Source organism: Talpa europaea, assembly GCF_964194135.1.
Source record: "Talpa europaea genome assembly, chromosome: 10".
Classification (NCBI taxonomy): domain Eukaryota; kingdom Metazoa; phylum Chordata; class Mammalia; order Eulipotyphla; family Talpidae; genus Talpa; species Talpa europaea.
The window spans coordinates 91634171-91655437 of NC_140077.1; the positions used below are offsets into that span (position 1 = coordinate 91634171).

The 21267-nt window shown below is 35.2% G+C and overlaps 1 protein-coding gene across 1 annotated transcript in view; it reads left to right on the forward strand.

The window, feature by feature from the left end:
• USH2A (usherin) overlaps positions 1-21267 on the forward strand; it is a gene marked incomplete at both ends in the record, with an annotated part of 619110 nt that overhangs the window by 87942 nt on the left and 509901 nt on the right. The window contains 2 exon segments of the mRNA XM_084245562.1: positions 5150-5345; positions 8074-8201. Of these exon segments, the coding sequence (XP_084101688.1) occupies positions 5150-5345; positions 8074-8201 (324 nt within the window).

Sequence of the window (21267 nt, forward strand, 5' to 3'; positions counted from 1 at the left end):
TAGTAAGGTATTTATACATTTGAAAGGTATTCTCTCTAAAACTAAATGCACTATGGATGAAATAATGGATCAAAATTGAGACTGGTAGGAGCAGAGTTGAAAAAAAAATAAAAACCTTCTGGACTTGTGCCTTATCTGTGAAAGATTGTTTTTGCTCACCTGTAATAGTAACAGAAGAACACTGTATTCCAGTTTAATGATCCAGAAGAGAGAAATGTTGTTTGTATTATTATAATATAAAAAAATAAATTTCATCATTGTCTTCTAGATTCAACAATTATTCTATGATTTTTCTACCTGAATATGTCAAAGCATTTGGCCGCAACCTAACCTTTAAGAAGCTATCACAATGAAAACAGTTAAAGTGAGTCAGTGATGAAAGTCCTCATCCCTGAAATAGCCATTGTCTAATCTTAGAATTTGGGCATCCGGGGACTTATCAGGGAGAATCCAGTTGTTATAGAAGATACTGAAACATAATTGAAAGTGACAAATGATCAACTGGAGATTGGAAAAGCATTAGGTAGAAAACCCTCTGGTTCAGGAGCTGCAGAAGATACAGATACACAAATATTTCTAGATTTTAATGAAACTTTCAAAGTCCTTGATAAGAAAGTTAGAAAAAATATGAGAATTCCAAAATTCACTCATAATGTACTTCAAATATTTTTTCCATTTTGACATGATTTTCCTTGTTTTATCTGAAAGAAGTTTTAAAGAAACACAGTCATGAGACCCAAAACAAGTTTCCTGGAATTTTATAATCAAAGAGTACTGCCATGGTATTCCATCTCTTTTATCTGTCTTTGTAAACAACACAAAATGATAACACAGAACCATCCCTAAGATCAAAGGACAAGTGCCTGCTAGTTTGTCACTGGCTTACATGTTTTAAATCCGATTTTAAACAGATATTTAGACCGTCAGATCTCTCAAATCCTTACTTCAGTGTATTAATCTCATTGTTTTGGAAATTTTATATTTCTTAAAAATCATATCCTAGTTACTGAGAATTCATAAACTCTATATTGTACTCAAAAGAAAATCATTTTCTCTATAGTATCTACTGATCTGTGTGTAATTTAAAATTGGAACATTTTAATTTTCTTAGCTTTTCTTAGTGAAATGTTACATGCAAATGATGTATAATTTTCTTGTAACTGCTCATGCGGTTACATTTGTTTGCCCTCAATTTTTTAATACATTAGTAATAAATGCACATGGTGGAAAAAGATAAAGTTATAAAAAGTAAAAGTCATCTGAAACCCAGCCACCCATAGATAACCTCAACAAATACTCTGTTTATGTCCTTTCAGATCTTTTATTGTTGTAAATCCATTATCCATTTCTGTCTACTTAAAATTATATTTCTATGTCCATGTATGTGGATGAATCTACCTTTAACTAGAACTAGGATTTTACTCTACCTATTTTAAGTTGCTTTTTAAATTCTAAATATATCATAGATCCTTTTCTATGTATATATTTATACAATTTCATAATAAATTTATTTGAAGATATGACATTTCCAAACTGTTTCTTTAGTTTTGGTCATTAAACTTATATCCTTATTTTCACTGTTGTAAAAATCAAATTATAACAGATCTTTTTCAAGTAGTTTTAAGAATGTATTTTCCTGAATTCCCAGTGGATTGTTGCATCCATTGAAATATACACTGTATCCTGACAGGTTCACATTAACTGTCCCCCTAGAACCAGTGTCTCCTCTGAGTATTCCTATAAACTCTAGTATTATAATTTAAAAAATCCATTTAGGTTGAAAAATAGTAACTGATTGTTTCAGGTGAGACAAAATGTCACCAATATTTACATAGATTTTTTATTGTTCACATAAGGAAGGTTAGACAGTTTTAATAACTTCTTGGTAGGACCCAAACTACTCCACTGGGTCAAAGGCAAATTTCTCTTTGATTTTAAACATGAAATAAGCTAGGATTGTGTCTTTGCATCATCAACACATTATTTAATCCAGTGTTATTTATAATAATATCTATGATAATGGCTTTTAGGTTAACAACAGGATTTTTAAGATCAGAGTCCAAAGCAAAATGTTGTCTTCATAGAAACAGCAAAGGGATGCTCTTGCTGGATTTACTCCATTAACTAATGTAGGCAGCATCCCAAACTCAAACAGCCGTTGCTTTGTAGAAGACAAACTGCATCTGTAATTTGTGTGACAGGACCACACTTCCATATCATCACTTCCACCAGCTTTGATTCAAGAAAACCACTTGAGTAATAAAAACAGCATCATCAGGTCAGCAAGATCATCAGTAAGAATACTTTGAAATAAAGTTCAAAGTAGGTTTTAGGCATTGTTTTGTAGCATTTTGCATTTGCCCAAAGTTTTCCAATGGATGGGTTTTTGTTTAATTGCAATGAAATTAATTGCAGGACTAATAGACCTAGGAATGATAATTTAATGAGCTTATTTCTCTCCTCTAAAGTTGGGAGGAAAGTGAGTCTTCTATCTATTCTTGCATTTACCCTATTAGATTGTATCTCTTCACACTTAGGGCTACCAGAAGGAGTTACAGCTACAACCTAATTGTATTGAAGGACCCTGAAAAATAAGAAGTAGATAAGGCATCATCTGTAGTTAGAGTTACAGATTATAACATTAGAAGCAAATTTTGGCCATAGATTGCTCTAATTTGGGTCATTGACCAATACATTGGTGATCACAGAATTGCCCACTAATGGTCAGAGTATCTATATTGCAGTCATACATATTGCCGGTCCTCACTTGAACTTAACATCAATGTTCCTGTTTGATTTTTGACCCTCTCTTCCTTTTTCTTCTCCATCTTGTAACTTCCAGATTTTGAATGCTTAATATATGCCAGAACTTATGTTAGATAGAACTTAAATATTACCATTTATCCTCAGATTATTCAGAATAATAAAGATATTGAGTTAAGTTATCTTCCTTTTCTAGATGCAGAAACTGAGACTCAGAGAGACAAGGTGACCTCAAGGATTTACTGCCCAATGATACTGTTCTTATTACTTAGCCTTGTTAATCCTCAGTTGCTAATCTAATAATAAAGTAGAAAAAAATGTTTATGCAGGTTTACTGTGTGGTGGGCACCCTAAGTACTTACTCTTTACAACAACCCTAGAGGGCAGGTATTATTACCTCCATAGTATAGAAAAGAAAAATATGACTTAATAAGGTAAAACTCATTATGCAAAAGCACAGGCTAGCAAATCAAGGAACAGAAATCATAGCAGTTTCCATGAATTAATCCATTTTAATCCTAAATACAGTGCTCAGCACATAGAATGTATTTCATTTATATTCCAGCTGTCTTTTCACAATCAGTGGTAGTATCAATAATTGAACTAAGAAATCTGACTTCAAAACTATGCCTCATCTTTAACTTTTAATTCTATAAAAGTGATTTACAAATGGTTATTGCTGGTACAGGATAACATAAAGACATCAATTTTCCTCAAACACTTTTGTTGTGTGTGAAAGACCTATAAATGGCAATATTTTCTAATGATTACTATGTATTTTTCTTTTATGAAATGACTTTCAGTTTTCAGTTTTGGAGGGTTGTATTGATAGATAATCTAGCTCAATTTTTTTTTTGCTCGGCCATGTCCAACCTTCTAATTATCTCATCAGGAGCATACTTCATTTCTGTTACAGTGTTTTTAATCTCTATTGCCTCTTTTTTGTTCATTCTTAGGATTTTCATCTCTCTCTCCTCATGTTGCCCATCTGTTCTTGTGTGATGTCTGCTTTATCCATTACAGCCCTTAGAATGTTAGTAATGGTTGTAGTAAACTTGCTTGTCTGATAATTCCAGCCTCCCTTTCATTCTGGATATTCTGAAGCTTGTTCGCCCTTGTTAATTTGTGTATGTGTATGTATGTGTGTGTGTATGTTTTCCCTTTGGTGTCTTATCATTTTTCCAGATATATAAATAGCCAGATATTATGTACTAGTAAGCTACTATAGATAGACCTTAATTAATGCAATGTGGGGTAAGGAGAAGCCTTTTATAGTTTGTGATCAGATCTCAATTTTTGCCTTTACCTCTGGACCAATAACTTCTGGCTCAAGTGTTTCTCAGTCTCCCCTAAGTGGGGCAGGGTGGTTAAAATGGGCTAAAGTTGGAGATTTTCCTTCCTCAGTTTAGCTGGGCTCAGGTAATGCTCAGTAGATCAGGTTCTGGTTACCTAATTTCTCCAGAGGGCAGATGTTGCTAAGAAGAACATTGCTCTGATGAATTTCAGAATGGTTCAATTCTCCTTCTTCTGGAAGCAGTGGGGTCTTTTTCCCTGAGAATCAAGGTCCTAGAAGTAAATCTCTCAAAAAGAAGTTAGGAGTCTCCCCTATAAGTTTTCCCACTATCCCAAAGTTAAATGTTCCTATTTGGTATGTCTTTTTTTGTTTGTTTGGATGTGTGTGGGGGGGGGAGGATTATAAGTTTATGTGAAAAGAAAAAAAGCATTTCCAGACCCCAAAATAGTAAGCTATCAAGTCATGCCAAAAAGGAAAATTCTACTTTTTCAGGTTGTGGTGGAAACCCGTAGCTGGGCCGCTAGCTGCAGAGATTCATTAACTGCAGTTGAGGCTTTTCTGCCTCAGCCCTCATCCTATAGAGGCTCCTACTGGTGATTCTGCCCCTACAATTGAGACTCTTGTCTATCTCTTTAACAATTTGGGGACAGTTCATTGAGCTGTGCCCTACTCAGGGATCCTAGAAGACCTGTTGATTTTTTAACTTGCTCAGCTTTTCCTTTATGTTAGGATGGGGTGGCAGCTTGCAAGCTCTTTCCTAGAAATTGAAAATCAAGTTGTTCACATTTGGGCAAAAAAATTTTAAAAGTCACTACATAATAACTTTTCATATGGGTTATTAAGATTACTTTGCATGATTTCAGCACACAGGGTCATCTTTGCAAATCCACAGTGCTATAGCATGTGTAAATGTTGATTTCTGATTTATAAAATATTTTTCAAAATACAATGGTTGCTATTTTTATCTCTTTGATATTAGCTTTGCCTCTCATGAATGTACCTCATATGTAAATTAAAAGGAAAAAATCAGTTTTATAGCACTGTGTTGTGCTGATAATGACTTCATTTTACTGTTTTACTTTATTTCCCTAGTGTGATCGCTGTTTGCCTCTTTGTCGAGACAAAACTTTTGGCCCGGGTGATCAAGTCCACACTTTCAGCTGTAAACCTTGTCAATGCCATAGCCGCACCAGACGCTGCCATGATGATATCTACCTGGACCCTTTTTCTGCTGAGCACCACGGAGCGGGCAGCAGTGTCTGTGACGACTGTGAGCACAGTATGACAGGTCACTAGCAAGTCGCGCAAATGAGTAACAAAGGCCTTCCAGGCCCATGTGCTTCTCTCTACAATGCATATTATTTTAAATTATGTGGCTGAGATTCTGATGAACACCTGAAGCTTATATAATGTCCAAATGTGGTATGACGTCAGTCAATCAATAAGTTAAAGGAAGTGTTCTATCCTCTTAGGTTTGTAAACCAAATCTCCTTCATCAGGGCTAGTAGCTGCACATAATAGGGTCGTGCTCTGATCTCAAACTATATCTTTTTAGGAAAGGGTTTTTTATTGAAGTTTAGAGCCTTTGATTGAACTGTGAACACAGGTAGATAGATAGCCAGGAATCTAGCTTGAGTTTATATGTTCTTAAAATCAGTTTTCCTGTGTGTGTGTGTGACCTTGACCTTTCAGTATGTCAGTTCTCACATGGAGATGTTTGCATTCATTCAGATTCAGAATGGACTCATGTGCTGAGAATATTTTTTTCTAACTGCCATTTCAATGCAGAAGATGATTATCAAAGCCTTATTCTTATCCAGAATTTTGAATAGTCATTGAAAATTTAAATTTTCAAGGGCTGGTATGTTAAAAACAGAAGTAGGTAATATCTGAGTTTATGAAATACGATGGCCCATGTCCTGGCTGTGAAATTGTGCTACTTTGAAGCAGAAATGAATTTATTAGATAATTATTGATGACCTAAAATGTCACAAGAACTTGGCTAGATGCTGGGAACATAAAGATGAACAAGATGATGAATTTCCCTGTCTTTGTATGGATAATTATATAGTGGGAATAGCATACTGTTAAAGGAACAATTGCAGAGTTGTCTGAATAGTGTTAATATAGGACAAGTACAGTAGGAATTAACTAGGTGAGGAATTAAGAGTGATGGAGGTAAACAAAGGTTTGCAGAGAAACAGTTGTATAGCTGTCTACTGGGAAGAGAAACTGGGCCTTGTTGAGAACAAATCTGGGAGCAATGACAGATCATAAGAAAAGGTGTTGAGACAGAAAGCAGAGGCCAAATTGGAAGACTCTAAATCATGATTAAAAGTCTGATTTTTATCCTAGGGTTAATGAGATGATGCTTAAGGGTTTAATACAGGAATGTGACATACTAAGCTTTGTGTTTCCAAAAGAGCCATCTGCTATAAGGTAGAGAATGCACTGGAGAGGGTTGAAACAATGTGAAATAACTTGGTAGAAGGACACTACAATAGTCCAGATGAGAACTAATGCAGCTGTGCTTTTAAGAAAATGTGGATAAAGAGAAGTGGATCCAGGATATGTTGGGGATCCAGGTTCTCTGAGCAAGGCATGTGTCATAAGTAACAGGAGAAAGAAGAGTAAAAATTCACACTAATATTCCAATGTAAGCAACAGGCTCAACTTCAGTGCCAGTTATGGAGATGGGGGAAGATGAAAAATTCTGTTTTGGATGTGATCACTCTGTGTTTCCAAGAGACTTACGGGAAATTCTCTTGTAGGCAGTTGGAAATACAATTCTAAAATACCTTTCTTAGGAAGTCTTTCATGCCTCAGAAAAAGACCAGCATTATGTGTCTACTTAGTGGCACCTTAGTTTATCAGTTACCTGTAGTTATTTAATGATGATTCATCCAACCCTCTAAACATTAGAAAGGTTTGTGAGAGGAAGGATGTGGGCTTTTCTCACTACTGTATTCCTTAGCGCTCAGCGCAGCATTGGCAACATGGTAATCATGCAATAAATATTCATTGAATTATAAATAAGGAGAGATTTCTAGATTGGAGATATAAATTTGGGAGTCATCAGCATATGTAAATGAAAATATTCTAGAAATATTATAATCTATTTAATTTTTAATAAGCCCATAGCCAATATCCATCAGAATGTGAGTTTTTACTTGATTAAGTTATTTCCATAGTCTTCCAATACTGGGCCAATGTCAACAATATTTGAGCGGAGTACATAATATCCAAAGGGCAGATTGATAGCTTTAAGTTTCATTGCAGAGATCTTATTTGCTACTCACATTAACTTTAGAAACTTCGGTCAGTTTAGAATTTTTTCTTATATATATAATATGAAAAGGCAATATTTTGGAATAAAAACATTATAACCTATAAAATTACCTATGACTTTTATTATGTCAAGCTAATATTTAACATGAAATTCATTTGGTATATCTACTATAATGAATTTCTATTTGATATTTGAAATGAAAAATAATGGCCATAAACACTCACAGAAGCATTTACTTTCAATCTTGTTTACTATAGAATGATAGCAGTTACTAAGAGCAGTCTCCTCTTTTATAACATGCGGTTCTAGGAAAATATTCTTAAGATTACATACCTTCTTGCTTCTAACTGTATAACTGTTTCTACCACACATCTGGAATTTCTCACATTTGATTTTTGTTAAGTACCTGGTCCTTAGAAATAATGGCAACTTTTAAGTATAGAAACACACTCTTTCAAAATGTATGGGTCTCTGCAAAGTGCAGCTTTTTAGAAGTGCAGTGTTATGTAACAGATGGGAGTTTAATGAAGTAAAGCACAGTTTGTAGCAGGTTCATTGTTTCATATGCTCTGGATCACTAAATTGGCAGGTAGAGATGAAAGGTGCATTAAAATGGACGTCCCGAAAATTATAGAATTCCCTCAAAGGAATACAGTCTTTAATTTTGAATTATGCAGCTGATTTTAATGAATTGGGAGTCATAATGCATAACCTTTTCCTCATGCAGGATGGAATTGTGAGCTGTGTGAGGAATACTTTTTCCGACAAGTTGGTGCAGATCCTTCAGCCATGGATGTTTGCAAATCCTGTGATTGTGATAAAGTTGGCACTAGAAACAGTTTCTTTTGTGATCAGGTGAGTTCTCATATTGAAGATAAAGAATTGTTTTCCTTTCAGAAACCAATGTGAAATTAAAGGCTGTATTGAATAGGAAGATCTGTGTGTTTGCATTTCAAAGGGATGGATAGTTTAAGCGTGTTCCTGTGCAAGATTTAATAATAACATGAAATTTAAGTCAACTTAGGTGGCCATTTGCATATAAGAGAGGCTCCTTTTAATTTTACAATTGTCAAAAAAAAAAATGGGGAGGGACAGGCTTCCAAGTAAACAGATAACTACATTGAGTATATGCCTTGGAGTTATGGGTAGATTAATATTAAGAAGTGATAGCAAACAAGGACTTTCCAAAAAAAAAAAAAATGCATCAAAGATAGTATAGCAAAGTTTACTTGCACTTAGATCCAAATGGAAATTGTGTTATCCCTATTTCTAATTTTTTTATTTCAACTTCATCTTAACAGTACAATGGATTTTCAGAATTCTATGCATTTTTATTACCAACATCACAAATTCGATGTCTGACCTCCATGATTAGTTAGACTAGCTAACCTTGGTCTCTTAACCTTGGTCGCTCCTGTTTTATATCAGAGAAAGCAGGTTCATATTTAAATGCAGTGTCTTTGATGGGAGCTTTATACCTGTCGTGATGATAGTAATATTTGAAAATAGATAAAGGGCAAATATACTTTGCATAATCAATTCAATGATTAATTTTTAGTAGTTAGATATTCTCTTGTAAACAGTTGTAAACAGCTGTTAGGAAAGTCGCAATGTGGTTAAAGCAAAAATAATTTTTAAGTTACAGTGTGAAGATACTAAGTTCAATGTAGAATATACTTACAAAACTTCCAGTGTGTTTTAAAAACCACTTTAACAAAGAAAAGTCAATATAGGTAAGCGTGGTCAAATATACAAAATATGGATTTGCTGTACTTCATAGCTAACATAGTATGTTAAGAAAAGAACATTATATCCTTCATTGGAAAGCTGAAGTCTACAAAAATTAACAAGGACAATTCCTGCTGTTTTTATTTTATACTATTAAGGAGCTATTTTCTTGAAAAGTCACACTGCAATTTTATGTGTTTTTTTTTTTTTATAAAGCTTTTATTTATTTATTTATTTATTTATTTATTAAAGATTTATTTATTCATTTATACAAGCACTGGGTACAGTCAGAAGCGTGGGAGGGTGAGAGAATTCACCAGAGTCAGAGCGGGGAGCAGAGCAGGCAGAAGGACCGAAGTACACTGCTGAGGGGAGCAGCGGGCGGCAGGAGAGGTCTGTGCGCCATGCGGGACCCTCCTTCGGTGGCCGGGGAGCAGCTGGGGATCAAACCGGCGCTGCAGAGGCTGCGGGCAGCTTCGCAACCCAGCGCTCAACCGCTGTGCCACCAGGGAGGCCCAATTTTATGTGTTTTGATTAGTAAAATCTGATTGTGTCTTTACACATCTCATCATTAAGTATTCCCCCTGAACTTCCAGCATGGTTTTCTTTTGCTTGATATTAAACTCAATTTAAAGACTGAGATACCTTTTGAGATAACTGTCACTGACCACTTAGTCATATATGAGTCCATGTTATTTTCTTTAAAGCCTTCATGCAATTAATTTGTTCCTTTGTCTTCTCTTTCTTCACATAAACATTTCAGTCATGTAATTAATGCCCAGTAAATAGTTATTCAAAAAAAAGTTAAGTGCACCAAGAGAGATTTTTTTTGAGCATTAATGTTAGCCAGATGGTCATTCAGATTGGTTATTATTATAATATGAAAATTTTTTCTTAAATAATTTTCCTTCTTGAAGATCTAACTTCAAGTAATATTTGTATAAAATGATCTTGAGTTCTACCTCCCCAGTCATATTTACATACATATTTACATTTAATTCATATAATCCACAGGAATTAAAATATAGCAGATTTGTCTCTTAACTTGGGTTATCTGATATAAAACCAAAATCCCATTCTGTCAATTTCAAGTTACCAATGAGATTTGGCAAGAAATGGACATCCTCTGGTCTTATGAATCAATGTAGACTGCACCAACATACAGCTCTCTGGGTCTCTCCCCTACTTCTCATAGGGTGAACCTAATTGGGAGTAGAGTGATAGATGCTTGAACCTCTTTGAGACCTCTTTGGCCTGTGATGTAATCAGTGTATCTAGGCATTGTTGAAGAGATCTGGAAGCAGAGGCTCTTTCCTCCAGCTAAGGTGGTATTCTCAGAGGCCTAGTGAGGAATGGGGAGCCCATGACCTCCCAGTAGTAACAAGAAGACCCCCAGGGTGTTGGTGGTAGAGTAAACAACATGGATTCTGTCCCCACCTGGCAGTATCCCTCCTTCACTTCTCAGCAGATATCCAGAGGAGGCCTATTAAAACAATGATTTCAATATTCAGACTGTTAAAACAACACTCATCTGAATCCGTCAAAAATAGTATAGCAAAGTTACTTTCAGACTGTTACAACAACAAAATGCCCAGATTCTGATAAAATCATTTATGACAAGAATTAGTATGACCTCTAATGGAATAAAAAAAAAAGATGAGAGTATTAGGTTAGTATCAAGATGATACAGACATTAAGGTTTTAAAGCATCTGTCATAATTATTCTGTAAAGAAACTAAGAACATGCTTGAAACAAAAAAATACAAAGTATCAGCAAAGAAATAGAAGATAAAAGGGAAACCTAGGTGGTAATTTTAGAATGAAAAAAAACAATTGCTTAAAAAAAAACCTCAATAGATGTGTTTCATTGATGGACAGATCGGATGCGAAAAAGGAAAGGATCAGTGAGCTTGAAGGTAGAACAATAGAAATTACCCCAATCTGAGCAACAGAAAAATAAATACACTAGAAAAAAATGAATAGGTAAGATTGTGGGATCATAACAAAAGACCTAATTTTGATGTCATTAGAATTCTAAAAAGAGAAAAGTAAGGAGATGGCTTTTAGCAAAAGCCCTAAACCCATGCATTAAAGAAGCTTTATGCATCTTTAAGGTATAAATCTAGAGAAATCCAAGCACAGTATGCCCGAACTTCTGGACCTAAAGGAAAAGGAAAACATCTTGACATCAACTAGAGACAAGTGACACATCACCTATAGGGGAGAAGCAATTGTAATGACAGCAGATTTCTCACCATATTTAACATAGAAGGAAATCGCCCAATATCTGTCAAATGCTGAAAGAAGAGAATCTAACACAGTTTATATTCAGTGAAAATATCCTTCAGTGATGAGGAGGAAATCACAATATTCTCAAATGGAAAACTTAGAATTTGTTCCTGGCACAGCTACCCAACAGATTGGCTATAGAAACTTCTAACACAAAGAAAAATGATAACTGAAGGAATCTTCAAACACCAGGAAGGAGTAAAAAGCATCAGAACAAAATAGAACTAAAAGAACAAAAATGGGGTAAATATGAATTCCTACTTCTACTTCTAAATGACTTTTGATTGTTAAAGCAAAAACTCCTTCACTAGCTAATGTAGTTCTCAGTATATTAGAGGAGGTATTTAAGTGAACTTTTTTTAAAAAATAAGGAGGTAAAGGGAGATAGTTGTTCTCCACTTACGTAGATTTGGAAAAGAAAAAGCTAGCTGACACTGATGTGTGTGTGTGTTGTGTGTGTGTGTATGCATATATATATATATATATATATGCACAGAAAATTAAAAACAGAAGAACAATAGAGAAAATCAATGAAAAAAGGATCTTTGGAAAGAGCAATAAAATTGACATTTACCAAGATTAACAAATTAAACTAATAAACAAATCACTAATAATAGGAATGAAATAAGAAGTATCAGTACATATCTTGCAGACATCAAAAGACTAACAAGAGGAAACCATCAATACCTCTACACACAAGGGATTTACAACAGGGAGGAAATGGAGTGCTTCCTCAAAGAGTGCAAATTGTCACAACTCACCCGATATGAAGCATAATGTGAATAGTCCTACAATTATTAAGAATTTTTAATTCATAATTTAAAGCATACTGAAAAAGAAATCTCTAAGGCCAGATGGTTTCATTACAGAATTCTGCCAGACATTTAAAGAGTAATTAGCACCAGTTCTGCATCTCTTACAGAAAATAAAAGAGGAAAAAAGATATCCTAACTCATTTTATGACAGTATATCCTACTATCAAAACCAAATAATAACTCAGTACATAAGAAGACAAGGGCAGACCAATGGCCCTCGTGACTGTGGAAGCCAATATTGTTTTTTTTTTGTTAAGGATTTATTTATTTACTTATACAAGCACTGGATACAGTCAGAAGCGCTGGAGGATGAGAGAATTCGCCAGAGCCAGAGCGGAGAGCAGAGCAGAGTAGGCAGACTGACAAAAGTACACTGCTGAGGGGAGCAGTGGGCAGCAGGAAAGGTCTGCATGCCATGTGGGACCCTCGCCCGGTGGCCAGGGATCGAACCGGCGCTGCAGAGCCTGCAGGCAGCTTCGCAACCCAGCGCTCAACCACTGCACCATCGGTGAGGCCCTGGATGCCAGTATTCTTGATAATATTTGGACAAATAGAATTCTTTTTGCAGCAATATGCAAAAAGACAAACACAAAGACCAAGGTGCTTATATTCCAGGAATATAATGCTGGTTCAGTATTTGAAATCAAACAATGTAATCCATCTTACTAATAAGCAAAAGAAAAAAAATCACAACAAGATGTCATGGATGCAAAGACCAATCTCACTCCCATTTATGGTAAGCATTCAGAAAACCAGTACTAGAGCAGAGTTTCTCAACTTGAAAACAAACATCAACAAAACAATACCTATTACAGCTGACATCTAACTACTGAATGCTTTTCCCTAAGGTCAGGAGCCAGACAGGATAAGGATGCCATTATGTGTATTCTTCATAGAACTGTAAGGTCTAGCCAGTGTAATAAAGCAAGAAAAGGAAAACAAGGGCATACTGACCAGAAAGGAAAACCCAGAGCTGTTCTTTTTACAATAGTATGATGATTTACCAAAAAATAAAATCCCCCAAAATGCCACTACTAGAACTATTGTGAATACAAAAAAGTAGTGATATGTAAGCTTAACATACAAAAAATAGTAGTATTACTGTGTTAGAAATGAAGGTCTAGACACAGAAATAAAAATGCAGTGTTGTTCATAATGTACAGATTTCTATGCTAAAACTACAGAATACTAGTAAATGAAGCATTCCCTTAAAATTTCAAAAGAAGACCTTTTCAATAAAATTTCCATACCCATTTCTAAGCTGTATGATTTTACAACTTCTTTTAGTATTGATGAATGGTAGAATGTTACCACTTGTCAAACCCATAAAATAATTAATAGAAAATTAAAATACAAGACAGAGGACAACAATAAACATAAGAAATGACAGAAAATTATGATCTAAAAAAGTAAATATAAATCATATATTTTAAAGGGATCTTTTTTTCTTTATGGTATTGAAAGATATTTTCCTTAAGTAACTATTTGCTACCTAGTTTCTTTTTAATTTTTTTCTTCAAAGTTAACATTTTAATGAAGTACCATTGTTTTACATCCTTGTTAATATTTTGACAGTATAGGATTTCTTTTCTGATGAATGGATAAATAAAATGTGGTTTATCTGCTTGGTGGAAAATTATTAAGCAAGGAAGAAAGTACTGACACATATTACAAACTGTATTTTCATCTCAGCACTAGGGGAAAGGGAAGGAGAGGGACAGGAAGAGAGAGAGAGAACTGTTTTAGATGCTTCTGTATATCGGTATTTTCCACAGGTAAAAATCTAGTTTAAATAAGAAGCAACATTTTTTCTGTGCTTTCAAAACACTTCCCTAATTTGCTTTGTTGATCATTTTTATAATCAGAAAAAGATAGTCTTCGTTAAATATGGTGTGTAGCCAGTGAGAGCTATGTATGTCGGTACAATGATAGGACTTTTTTGTGAGTTTAAAACTCCCTATAGTCTATGTCTAAATCACATTCATATATTGCCTTAAATTTCTTCTTGTTTTTTTCTATGCTCCAAGTATAGACCCAAAGTACAGGAATTGTTACTATCTGTGGATTATATCAGCAGGTGTACTTTGCCTAAAAATGTTTACTGGCATTTTCAATAGGATAACCAAATACATGCTAAAAAAGGTGTCAACAGTGTCAGAATTATAAACTGTAAAATGAAATTCAAGGACATTTTTTAAATTCATGCAATTGCAATCCTTAATAATATTAGGGAGCATACAAGGAAATTAGGCAGTAGTTCAAGTCTCATTTTGTTATAATAACTTAGGAATCAAGCCAGCCCCAAATGGACTGAGTGGCTGCGTTGAGCGCTCTGTGTTCTGGAAGGGAAGTTTCCCTTTGGCAGTTGTCATTTGAAACTCCATCCAATCTCATAAGATATAGCATGTGTGCTGTATTCTTCCATAAGAAATGTAATTCTTTGTCATGTGAATGCCAAAATCACGAGAATGGCATGAAGTAATGTTCTGAGTCACTCAACTCTAAAAGTGCCAATGCCAAAGTCAAGGCACATAGAACATGTAAAGCTTAATATTAATATTAGCAACAGTGATGAAAATGGAAAAATCATTATCATTATCAAGGGATCCTTAATATTCAATATACTGAATCCCAACGGCTACCATGGATAAATTTCAGGGCATCCATATGCAACTTTAAATTAGCTTTCTGCATAGTTTTATTGATGTATTTTTGAGGGGACATTTTGTTGCCATATGAAAGGTATCTATGAGTCCCAAAGATGAGAATGTCACTGCTTTGTGCAATAGTACATTTGTTTGAGAGCAGACTTGGCTGTTAATACAGAAACATAATGTGGATTCCCCAGGATGTCACTTCACTTTCTTCTTATTTCTTTTGAACTGTGCATGACTTGTTCAACATCTGTCCTAAATTGGTTGTTGACTGTTTTTTCTCTCTCTCAATTCACTTTAAGTTCAGAAGAACCAGATAGAATTGTAGACCTGGATGATGCTTTAAAAGAGTTATTCTAAGGTATATGGAGAAAGGTGCATGAGCCCATATTTATAGGTAGAGATCCCAGGAGCTGGCTCTAAACCCAAGGTGACTGAGAACTGTCTACTTCCAACTTGAGCCTCCACTATGCTTCCTTCATATGTCTGCTGATCTCCCTGGGATACCTTCTGTCCCCATCTGCACAGGTGATGCTGATGATGTGAGGGGAACTTAAGAGAAAGTCCCTCGTGTATAGCAAGACTTCTATAAAAGCCATTCAATAAATGTCGGAGTGTTTTTCTTCTTGGGATTTTCTCCATCATTCCTACCTTCTCTCTCTTTCTTAATTTGCTGTGTTTTGGGATCTGGCTGAAGAAACCATGTCAGGTCAGCCACCACCATGGAGATGGAGGAGATCAATCAGGGCAGGGCTCTGCAAACTTCTAAGATTAGCTCCCTCTGAATCCCATCTGAAAATTAAACTGTTTCCTAAGATTTCTACATCACTGAGTCTCTGTTAAATTATGGTTGAATTGGACCCTGAGCTGTGTCCTCAAAATTTTAAACCATTAAAAAATGGGAATAAAAAATAATAAGGGAATCTGAAAGTTAGCTGAAAATATAGTTGTAATTATATAAAAAGAGAGAAGAATGGCTGATTGTAATGCTCAATAAGGCATCAATATACAGCTGTGGTAGAGCCAGAACAGAGAGAAATAAGTAAGAGACATTAAAAATAGATTAATAAGGCAGGTGACTAGGGGTTGAAATGAATTAGATGAAATGGAAAGGCATCAATGAAGGAAGTATTTCTAGGTCTGACCCATGGAAGATGGAATCATAAGGAATAAGGATCCTACTCATGAAAATTGATTGTTCTGCCAGAGTGATAATTTTCAAGGAAATACTTTAAAAAATGGAGCAGAATATATTTTCCCTGCATAATGTACTATTTCCTGCAGTACATCGATGCTTTCACCTCCACCCAGAACTTTGTATTTGTCATTAATTACCACAACATGCCCAAAAGTCAGGATGTAGATTTTCCAGATACCTATTGCCTTGTTTTTTATATTACCTAAATATTAAAGCATACAAAGGGAAGTAATTCAAGAATTTCTTCAGCCTGTGAGAAACTTGACTCTGAATAGTATGGCATACTGATAGTATCTGTAAGCACTGAGATGGTGAAGGATACACAATCAGGGGATTTTCTTAGAGCTCTGAGAGGCATGAAGCTTTGGGCATAAGCTATGTGGTCTTTCAGAGACTTAAGGAGAGATGAGTAGTAGCATTTTTCTTGTAACTGATAAGCTGAATTATAACTGATTAACCTGATAAAGTAGTAGGCCAGATGCACAAAGATAGGAACAAATTACTGGGGTGAAATGGGAAAAGAAAGGCAAATGGGTCCCAGCTTGATAGAAAGTCTGGCCTGAAGGAGTCATCCACAATCAAGGCTGTTTCAGGGTGCATGGAGGTCAGATGGATGGATCTGTCACTGAGGTGAGGTTCTAGCTTCAGCCTGGATTGACTTTAACATATATGAACACATCTGGCATCTCCTTGGGAAGACGCTGCTCCCCAGGGTCAGGGTGTACAAACTTGATCAAATAATACCTCAGCATTCGAGGCTAGATTCTGAAGTGATAATAGCACTGGCAGAGTGTGAGGCAGTAAGTGGATGTTGGAAGAATTGGTTCAACTTAGAGCAAGGTAATATGATAATAGGGTCTATTGCACTTCTACCAATACTAGTTAGGATAAGCTAGAGAGATGTGACAAAGTGTGTTCATGAGCACTAGTGAGAGAGAGGCCCCAAGGACAAGCAAGTGAGAAAGTAGTCACTGCCTCTAAGTGCTCCCAGGTGAAGGTCAAATTAAAAGAGCAAAAATGCATTAAGTATTCATAGAGATCTTAGATTTTGAAGGTAATTTCCAAATATGAGTATTTTAAGATTTTTTAGCAAGGATATACAGTGAGGGAGAAGGGTGGATGAATGGATGGATGAATAGATGGATGAATGGATGGATAGATGGATTTATAGGTATAGCTTGCTTCTTGGGGCTGTGATTACAGGATGAAATCATTTTTTCATTAACTTAAGTATATAAATTTAGCAAGTTTTCTTCAAAGATTAAGACTACAACTTAATGACCCTTGGTGCATGCTTGTGGATGATACTGATTTATTCAGAAATAGAATACAACTAGTCTCCACCTTCCCCTGACCTACCAGACCAATGAATAGTCTCTCCCAAGGCAAAGGCTGTTAGCTGTGGTGCTCTGTTCCCCAGTATTCTTCAGGATGGGGAATGTTTTGGCTCCTGTTGGACTAAAGGATTGAATTCCACATTGATCTACCCATGCTGCCATTTTGGTACTGTCTGTTGTAGTAGCACACATTGCATCTGACAAATCTACAGGTGGACAATATCATAGAAATGTATCAAATTTGTCTGTAATATTCTCACAGATTCCATTCTTTTGTGCTTGCCATGTACAATTTACTTTGCTAGCTGCTTTCAGTCAATTCAGTTCTTACCAAGTTAGTCAAGGTATTACTTTATCCATTGATTAGTTAAGAATTTGGAGTCTCAGAAAAATTAAGTAGCTCCTGCAAGATCACGCAAATAAAAATGGAGTAAAGCAGAAATTCAAACGGGTTTCGCAAGTGCAGGCTTGAGGTTAGAGACCTCAGGTTTTTCTTAAACATGTGTTCCACAGCAGGTTGCTAAGCTGGAAATTTATGAACACTATCCCAAAATGGGAAGGAAACATGTCCATTTATCCGAGGATTATTACAACTCCCATTAATCCTATTAAAAATGCCTAGGTATTTAGGATATAAAAAATGCATAGAATTCAGTGGCATATTATTAGTTCTTGGAGCCAACACAATTCCAATCCCCAAATGGAGATTTGGGTAATTTAAGGCGTTGATGTAGCTCCCTTAATGCTGATGGATACAAAGGCTATGTGGATACACATACAATGACTTGAATATCTTGTCAAGGCACTTGTAATTTTTTATTTTATTAGTGATTTTCTCCTCAAATTGTATTAATCTGTCAGACATTTCCATAAGTCTATTGTTTTGGGATACATTTTCACACCATCTTATGTGTTCACTCTCCTCCAAGACTCATGTCTACCCCCTCCCTTCCATTATCCCCTCTTCTCTCCACCTCCTTTCCCCCTGCTAACCAGTTTATTTTTCACAGAATCTTACAATCATTTTTGATGTTCATTGCCAGTTTGTTTTCTTGGGTAATTTACAGTCAACAAATAAATAAAGCCATCTGGTGTCTGTCATTCACTTTCTGACTTATTTCCCTGAGCATCACCTCAAGATCCATCCATTTGGATTCAGAAGGTACTATTTCACCTTTTTTTTTAGTAGCTGACAGTATAACATTGAGTGTGTGTTTCATCATCTCTTTATCCAGTTATCTATTGTTGAAGCCTTAGGTTGGCCATTGGCAAGTGTGGAAAGTGCTACATACATCTTTTCACATTAGAGTTTTCATATTTTTTGGGTAAATATCTAGCAGTGGTATTGCTTGATCATCTGGTGTTTCCATTTTGTCTAAGTATCTCTGTACTATTTGTTTTCATCCTTTTTGACATGAGGCATTCTCTCAGGGGTGACATGGTATCTCAATGTGGTTTTGATTTACATTTCCCTTATAATATGTGAAGTTGAACATTTTTTTTTCATCTGCATGTAGGCCATGTAGATGTCTTCTTTAAAGAAGACTGGAGATCTTTTGCCCATTTTTTGATTGGGTTTTTATTTTTGTAGTGTTGTATGAGTTCTTTATATATTTTTGGAAATGACCCCTTGTGTGATACACAGATATCTTCTCCTGTTTCATAGGCTACCTTTTTGTTTTTGTGGTGGTTTTATCCCACTGTACAACAGTAGTTTAGTTTGATGTAGTTCCATTTGTTTATTTTTGCTTTTGCTTCTCTGGCCTTTGAATTGTGTCTCCAAATATACCCATGCTATTGATGTCCAGGATTTTATCACCTATGTTTTCTTTTAAGTGTTTAATGGTTTCACGTCTTAAACCCAAGACTTTAATACATTTTGAGTGAATTTTTGTATGTGAAGTTAAGTACCAATCTAGTTTCATTTTTTTTTTTTTTTTGGCATGTGGCTGTCCAATTTCCTGGTACTATTTGTTAAGGATGCTTGTAAAGGCACTTTTTAAAATCCCGAAGCATTTAGTTTGTCATGTCAGATAGGCCGCTTCCTCTCTTGATATAGTTGGAATTTACATTTTTGCTTGTTCAGTAAGTTGGCAGATACCCCCCTGTGGGGGTTCTTAGTACTTTGATAGCATTTTTCAAAAAAAAAAAAAAACCAAAACCCCACAAACATGATTGCTAAACCAAATAAACTGTCATAAAGCATATTTCTAGACAATGGCAAAAATAAACATGGAACACACATTCATGTAGGAAATATTTCTTAAATGCTACTGTGCAATCTTTTATTTTGATGAAGTCAGACACTACCTTGTTAATAACCTCAATACTAATTTTGCAGCAAATTACAATAAGACCACACTGTGTAGTTGTGCCATTCAGATGACATTTATGAAATGTTCTAAATTAACATGGTGACATATATTACATGCATCGGAATTTCATAAGTTATAGCTTATGATCTTTGAGCGAAATAGACCTAAGCCACAAGGAAAAAAAAAGCATGATGCAAAATGAAATTATACTCCTTTGAGAACCAGAAGAACTGTAATTATAGTGCTTCCTCTTAAAACCATTCAAGAATGTAACCGTTGCTGGGAACAGCAGTGTGTGGGGAACCTCTTTATACTCTTTCTGACTTGAACACTCAAAAGACTGAGAAAAATGTATTCCATTCCTGCTCTTGCTTTGTTTGAGCATGCTTCAGAATTTTACCATTTTACATACTCCTTTGAGATTATGGTGGGGAAATTTGGAAGGCAGCTTCTGGGAAATGCCTTTTGGAGAGCATGGGAGCTATAAAAACATACCAGCTTGACAAATGACAGGCATTATAGAATGGAAAAGAAAAGACATCTTGGTTTTACACCAATGTGGAAGCCTTTCTTCTCAAATGAATATTTTCGACAGCTGAGCAAGATGATAAACAGAAGTATCACAAAACACTTAAATCGAAACAAGCATTATGATGTACATTATTCACCTGGCATTCTCCAATTCATGACATTTATATGTGGCAGAAACCACAGCAGATTCATTTATTTTAGAAGTGGAATGAGTTCCTTGCAAAGGTATCCTGTTACTTTAATGTGGACATTGCTTCTCTAGAGAGGCAGAAGTTTAAGGAGAGAAGTCATTGTTTCTATACTAGGAAAAAATGTAGTAATTCTCAGGGTCTTTGTCTTAGGACTAGGCAGACTCCTAACAGGAAGAACATACTTTAAAAGATAGGTAGATTATAGATAGATGAGAGAGAGAGAGAGATGATGAATAGATGGATGGATGGATAGATATATGGATGGATAGGTATTAGGTAGATAGATGAATTTTTCTTTAGAAGCATCAGTAGTACTGGAAATGATTAAATATTTCATAAATACTATTTTAAAAATAAAATAAGTCTATTTCCAGAATTTGCATTCAGATGCTTAATAATGTAAATACTAAAATAGTATAGACACTAAAATTTCTGGTAAATTAAACTTAACCTTCTTGAAATGTATTATTATTATTTTGATTTTTATTTAAACTTTTTTAGATCTAAGTTTTATCAATGACAATAAGAAACCCAACTTCAGAATTTCTGTTTTTCAGTACATCCTATTTTAACCATCTATTCTCCCATTGAAATCAAATTCATATTTTTCCACCATTCAGATTTCTTTTCAACAAGGAAAACTTCAGGCTGAGATGAGTGCACTGGTGATTCCCCAATAACATAAAGGAATAAAACCTATCAATTCTGCATGAACTCATTTAGGAAAGCAAAGAGAAATATGTGTTTCTCAGGTTGTTTTCTGAGGCCTGCTGAACCGTCATTTGACAAAACATTTTAAAACAAGTTTCTTTGAATGTGCCATATAAATTTGGGTATAAACTATCTTAACATATCAGCACATT